This window comes from Theobroma cacao, chromosome 1 (genome assembly GCF_000208745.1).
Source record: "Theobroma cacao cultivar B97-61/B2 chromosome 1, Criollo_cocoa_genome_V2, whole genome shotgun sequence".
NCBI lineage: Eukaryota > Viridiplantae > Streptophyta > Magnoliopsida > Malvales > Malvaceae > Theobroma > Theobroma cacao.
The window spans coordinates 11,012,657-11,019,813 of record NC_030850.1 but is presented as its reverse complement, the minus strand read 5'-3'; the positions used below and the strand labels follow the sequence as shown (position 1 = coordinate 11,019,813).

The window sequence follows — 7,157 nt, the reverse complement described above, 5'->3', positions numbered from 1 at the left end:
AATATAGGTAAAAAATTATAAAATTAATTATAAATTGCATTATACATGTAAAATAAATAAAATTTAAAAGTATTATATTTTTTTGATATAATTGAAGATTATAAGATATAAATTGAAAAGATAATTATTTGTTAATTTAAACTCTCAATATATTCTTTATAATATTAATTTTTAAATAAAATATACATTTTTCATATTAATTTATTAATTGAAAATTAAAAACCAATTGAAATCAAAAGGAAAAGGGTAAAATACCCCTACCCCTAAGTTGTAACTGAAATTACACAGAGATCCATTAATTTTCGAAATTGGCACTTCGTCTCAAAAAAAAATCTTTCACTAGACACATAGACCAAACCATTAGTCAATCGTTGGCATTTTCGTCAATATGATGACATGATAATATTAAAAAGATAAATTTATCTTTTATTGTTTTTAAAAATTACTATTATATAATTTTATTAATTTAAAAAAAAAAACTCCAAATCTAGTGCTCCTTTAGGAGCTCCAATGCTTCCCTTGGGGAACCCAATTTATGGCTCCCTAAGGGAGCACTAGTGCTCTCCAAGGGAATGTTGGTGGTCAGTAGGTGCAAAGGACGTTATCGGTCGACCTAAGAGAAAAAAAAACAAAGAAAAAAGAGAAAAGGCATTTTAGACATTTCATATTTAATATTAATACTGTTTAGACGTTTAGGTTGGAATGTCCATTTTGAAAACTAATGGATCTTCGTGTAATTTCAATGAAAACTTAAGGAATGAGGGTATTTTACCTAAAAGGGAATATTTGATTTTCTTACTATTTTTTGTTTGAAATCGAAATTTTAAACTTTAAAACTCATAAAAATTTGTTTTTCATTTTTTAACACAAAAAAATAAATAAAATTATTTTTAACAATTAGTTAAAATTAAGCTTATCAAAATGTATCAACTATATTGTACGATGTGCCCCATATAGTAAAATATCATATAGTAAAATATGTATTGTGTGTCACACAATACGCTTTTGATAGTTGATCAAATACGACATAATTATTAATGCATATCACTTTTTATTAATATCATACTGTATCGTGTGATACATATCGTATATTGAATAATATTAAAAACTATGAGCCAAGGTACTTCCATTGCATGTAAATCTAAGCCAACAATGCCTTGTGTTTGTTACTCCTTTAATAAATATGTCGGTTTTATAACTTGAGTACAACTTTAAATGCAAAAAGATGAGATGCAACTATGTGGTTCGAGCAAAATCATACATTTTGAAATTTAGGCAAAATTATATAATAAATTCATATTATGATATATGGTCAAAGTACCCAAATAGTTCTTGTATTCATGAATTTTCGTAAATTTAGTCTTTTTATTCAAAATCTAATCTTTAATTTTAAGAATTAAAACAATTTAATCCTTCTCTTAACGTCGATCAATTTTACCATTAGAGGTGATGACGTGATAGATTTGCTTACATGACAATGCCACATAGTACTAAATGATGACGTAGTTGTCAACACCTCATTTGTTCAGTTTTGTCTCAATGATAAAATTTAAAAAAATAAAAACTGAAAAGAATAAAAAATAAGAAAAACAGAAAATATAAATAATAATAAAGAAAAAGTTGAAAAAAAAAGAAAGATAATGATAAGCAAAGATTTGAATGAACAACCAAATGGAGTAATTTTTGAAATTCAAATTTTAAAATAGGAAGAAAATCCTAATCCAAGATCAACATTAAAACGAGTATAAATACTTGTTCATTAGTCAAGAATTAACACAAGGAAGTGGAGACGATAAAATTAGTAGAGAGTTTTTTAAAATTTTTGAATTTTTGGGTTTGGAGATTTCAGAGTTACGATTCACCAGATTCAAACAAAAATTCTTCTATGCAATTCTGCAGAGTGATACAAACCCTTTCCCATGATAATAATGATAGTTAAGCTACTTCCAGTGCATGTATTCCAAGCCAACAGTACCTTGTGTTGTCACTCCTTGAATAAATCTACCGGCTTCGTAATTTAAGTACAACTTTATATGCAAAAAGATGAGATGCAACTCTTTGTTTTGAGCAAAATCATACATTTTGAAGTGTATACAAAATTATATAATAAATTCATGTCATGATGTATATACCATTTGACTTTGTGATTTGAACTTTATAAAGGAAAAATTGAAATTAAAAGAAACAAAAGTAGAGAATTTGCGTATCACAGCTTTAAGCCCATATAGCCAGGAGAGACATAAGACCAGACCCAAGGAGAAGAGCACCACTGGCTCCTACTTGAAGCATTCCATTGTTTTGCAATTTTGGATTCATGAAATCAGCAGCAAGAAGATCGACCAGCGCCATATATATTAAGATCCCAGCTGATGCGGCGTTGAAGATTCCTTCAACAATAAGAGCAGTGGGGCGGCTCTCATGATACATATTTGATATCCCTATTCCTATGGCAATGCCAACTGGGGTTGTAAGAGAGAAAAAGAGTGCCATGACTGCAACAGCCCGAGACTTGAATTTTGCCTACAAAAATATTACAGAGTAATTAAAACAAACTCATACACCTATAATTTTGTCTGCTTACAAAATTAATACTATGAGAATTAATTCGGTAACTTAAAATATGCATCATAGACACACAAGAAAGAAAAAAAAAAAATTCTTCAGGGTTGATTCAATGCCTTGTGCTCCATTCAAAATAAGCTACTATTTTCTTTTTGAAAGGCAATTTCATTTCATAAATAGCAGCTTTACAAAAAATCTACCATTTCATGGTAATTGTAACAGACACTGGACCTGCAGTGCCATGACAGAAGTACTTACAAAACAGAAAAAACTTCTCACATCAGGTTGCCTGTGAGATCAGGATAACCCTGGCCCATTCCTATCCACATCTCATAGCAACCGTGTGTCCCGGTGATTCTATCATCTATACAAAACCCTATACACTCTCCAACATGTGACAGGTCATTCATTTACAAAAGAAGCAACAGAACAATTTGATTGAAAGTGTTTTTTTTTTTTTAAGGTAAAGATCAGAAGAATTTATTAAGTATCAGAAGATATAAGATCTGATCAAAGAAAAGATCAGAAAACAAAATAACACTGAGAAGAGAAGGAGAAACAAGGAGATGAAAGCGCATCTCGCCAGCAAAGGGAATAAGCATCACTAGAAATAAAAAACAAAAAATTCTCTGCAAGAGGAACAAAGAGAGCAGGAGGCAGAAGAACAATAGAGCAAACGAAAACCAAGGAGCCAGAAGGCAGCAAACAAAAGCCAGCAACCATCGACGTCATTCAGTAGAGAAGGAAGTCCTAGGGGCAGCAAAGGAGCAATCACAGACCAGCAAAGCAGCAGAGACACAAAGAACAGGATTAAAAAAGCATAGAGAACTTAGCGAAAGCAGGAGACAGAGCATCAAAGAACTTCAAAATCAGCCGAGGCAGAAAAGAGAAACAAACAAAGGACAGAACCCAAACAATTAAGAGAGCAGAATGAGAGGTTGATCAAGTCTCACACCTTCACCTTCTTTGGCAAGAGAATCAGCGAAGGAATTACCCGAACAAGGAGTATGAAAGAAATTGTTCCCAGCAAACTAATTGATTATAATAATAACTACTGTCCCAAAAATTAGATAATGGAAGCTTCAATTCACTTTTTTCAGAAAGAGACCTTCAAAGAAAGAAGAGATAGAAAAACCAAATATGAATTTAACGGTCTTGACCACTACAAAATACTATTGTTTTAGCAAAACATCATCAATCATGTACAACAAAGTTTGGTAGAAATTTACCAAGGTTCCTTAAAATTTTAAAACGTAGGATTAAGATATATTACCTGTGAAATACATCCACCAAGTCCCATACCCTCAAAGAACTGGTGAAAGGTCAGTGCAGCCACCAAAGGCTTTATGGTCTTTGGACTTTCAGAAGCACCCAAAGATATCCCTATTATAACAGAGTGCACCACAATCCCCAACTCCAAAACCTACAAAACATATATATATATATTGTCAAAATTAATACTAATAATCTCAGATTAATTTCCATATATTGAAATTTGATCAAATATCAGTCTGATGGCTATTCATATCTTAAGACTTAAGCCAAAGAAAAGAATTTAAAATTACTTCCACCAATTTCCTCCCATATGATTTTTTTAAGCAGAAAAAGCTTAGACATTGTTAGTTATACAAAATTACCTGAGATACTACTCGATGTCGAAGAAGCTCAGATGAACCGGAGCGATCAACCAAAGAAACTGAGCCATGAGCATGGCCGTGAGTTGCATGAGTATGAGCATGCACGTGACTTTCATGTTCCCCTGTTTTCTCCTTATCGCCGTCAATCTGTTGGGTCTCATTAGAGTGAGACTTGGTATAGTGAGAAGTAGCAAATGCATCAACCATCAATGTAGCAATCGCAGAAGCCATAGCCACCAATCCGGCGAACGGAAACTTCCCCCAAGGATTTTCATTGAGGCAGGGAGATGTCAAGCTCTCAGTAGCATCAGGAAGAACGTGGATAAACCCTGTCGACAATATCACACCGGCTGCAAAGGCTTTGATTATGAAGAATAAATTATTTTCTGGACGTAAAGCCTTGATAGTTTTTCCAAGCAGGGGAAAGCAAACTCCTATGGCTCCAGCAACAAGAATCAAAGCTATAGCAGCCATTTTGTATTTGAGCGCTAGAGGCTTATTGCGATCTTCATCTTCAGGTTCACACGTACACTCCCCTCGTGCTATGGAAGGGAGTAGGATGAAAAGAAAGCAAAGCAATGTCAAGAGCTGGGTTTGCTTAAAGTTGTTCATGGTTGGAACAGAAAACAGAATTCTAAGTAAAAGAAAGAGCGATGTTTAGAGATGTTTATATAGAAGAACTAGGCAAAAGTCTGATGAATTGCTGACAGAGGCAGGAAAGGTATGGTCAACTCATAGTGAAGAATGAACCCTCTGTGGCTTTTAATTTGTAAATGACGGAAAATAATGAGCTCATCTTTCAATATATTAGCTGCAACTTGAAAGGATTTCCTAAATGAAAAACTTGAAAGGATTTCCTAAATGAAAAATACGAGTATTTGCAAATTTATGAGACAACCATGCCCGAAGACTTTGAGATCTTGACAACAGCTAGAGGTGTTGAAAGAATGTCGACATAACAACCATTAAGACGAAATTTTAAAGTTTTCCCATTGTCAACGCCGAGTTTAAATTGGTAAAATACAAACAAAATGTTGATACTCATTGGGTGATTTTTTTTTTTAAGGGAAATTTTTTTTTTTAGCCCTTAAAAATAACTTGTTTTTGAAAATAAGTCTCTAAATATTTTTAACTGTTTTTAGCCACGAGAATAGATTTTGTGACAAAAATGCCCTTAATGAGCCATCTTCGTTGACGCTCACTCTCAAACATGTGGAAAATGGGAAAATAAATATGTAAAAAATTTGCTAACATCTAATTTTGTGCAAAGCATACATTTTTTTTTTCGCAAAGCTGGTGCAAAACAAAATAATGTTGCATGAGATGATTTTTCAAGATTTCGGATATGGCATTTAGATAACAGAAGAAGAGTGATATTAAACCGAATGAGGAACCGGTCATGATGAAACAAAAGCTTGGAGAATGATGTGAAACCAGAAATCCTTGATATGGTGGTGAATCAAAAGGAGAAAGATGTGAATCCAAAGCACAAAATGGTCATCTACAGCAGGCCATATGTGACACTGCTGTGGCAGGGCAGGGTTTAGAGTTTGTGAAACGGCATGTTGAGAATGTGTGACATGACGTGGTGGGAATGTGTTACACAACTGTGACACGGTAGGGTTTAGAGTTTGTGACACGCCATGAAAGGAATCTGTGACACGGCAAGGTTCAGAGTCTGTGATATGTCATGGAGGGAATCTGTGATAGGTCAGCGTTCAGAGTTTGGGACACGGTATGGAAGGAATCTGTGACACGCCAGCGTTCAGAGTTTGAGACACGCCATGGAGGGAATCTGTGACACGACAGGGTTCAGAGTTTGTGACACACGATGGAGGGAATCTGTGACATGCCAACGTTTAGAGTTTGGGACACACCATAGAGGGAATCTGTGACACGATAGGGTTCAGAGTTTGTGACACGCCATGAAGGGAATCTGTGACACAGCAAGGTTCAAAGTTTGTGACACGCCATAGAGGGAATCTATGACACGCTAGCGTTCAGAGTTTGTAACACGCCATGGAAGGAATTTGTGACACGCCAGCGTTCAGAGTTTATGACACGCCATGGAGGGAATCTGTGACACGTCAGCGTTCAGAGTTTGTCAAACTCCGTAGAGATCTATGACACGGCAGTGTTTAGAGTGTGTGACACGGCATGGCTTGAACATGTGACACGACATGGTTTGAAAAAGGGAAAAAAAAAAGCAAATAATGAGGAAACCGATTGGACTCCCACTGAATGAATTCAATGAATAGATGAATATTTATAGAGGAAATTATGAGGCCATTTCATTTAATTAAATATTTTTCAGAAATTGCAAACATCTATGTGAAGGAACTCAGAAAGATTGATTTGATTCATTCCTCATTCCCAAAGGTACCAAAGTGTTCGACTTTGTTCTTTGCAAGCTTGATGACACCACAACAACAATGTCAGTTATCAGTGAAGAGGTCAGTCCGTTTGAAAATAAAAATTTTAAAACGTTTTTTTGTTCGTTAATTTTTGCTGGGTTTTTGTGATATGTTCGTGTTTTTTCAATCTTTTTTAATTGTTATGCTTAAACTGTTTTCTTCGCGGTTTTATGGTCGTACCAAAGTTTTGAACTACAATAGATATGGTGTGTAGTGGGTTAACTGCTTTTTGGGGTTTTTAACGTATCACGATATTGGTTATTTTAAGGCAGTTTATGTAACGAGTCAGTAATTACACTGATTGGCGTGTCACACGCCATGGGTATTTTAGGCCAATTCATTTAAGGACACAGTAATTATAGTGATTGGCATGTCAGCTTTGGCGTGTTACAACATTTGACTTGATACGCATGGTGTGTTACAACATTTTACATTATATACATGGCATGTTACAACATTTTATGTTATATGCATGGCGTGTTACAACATTTTACATTATATGCATGGCGTGTTACAACATTTTACGTTATATGCATGGCGTGTT

General features: G+C 34.5%; 1 protein-coding gene across 1 annotated transcript; it reads right to left on the bottom strand.

The window, feature by feature from the left end:
• On the bottom strand, window positions 2,105-4,811 carry LOC18612269 (zinc transporter 8). The gene is made up of 3 exons (XM_018116331.1): window positions 4,200-4,811; window positions 3,836-3,985; window positions 2,105-2,520 (listed from the first exon to the last, which is right to left on the bottom strand). Exons 1-3 carry the CDS (start codon window positions 4,809-4,811, stop codon window positions 2,215-2,217), a joined length of 1,068 nt encoding a protein of 355 aa, XP_017971820.1. The 3' UTR covers window positions 2,105-2,214.

Coding starts and splice junctions, on each gene's coding strand:
- LOC18612269 (XM_018116331.1), bottom strand. CDS start 4,811: ATGAACAACTTTAAGCAAACCCAGCTCTTGACATTGCTTTGCTTTCTT. Junction 3,986..4,199: donor GACATCGAGTAGTATCTCAG/GTAATTTTGTAT, acceptor TATGTTTTGTAG/GTTTTGGAGTTGGGGATTGT. Junction 2,521..3,835: donor TTGGTGGATGTATTTCACAG/GTAATATATCTT, acceptor ATATTTTTGTAG/GCAAAATTCAAGTCTCGGGC.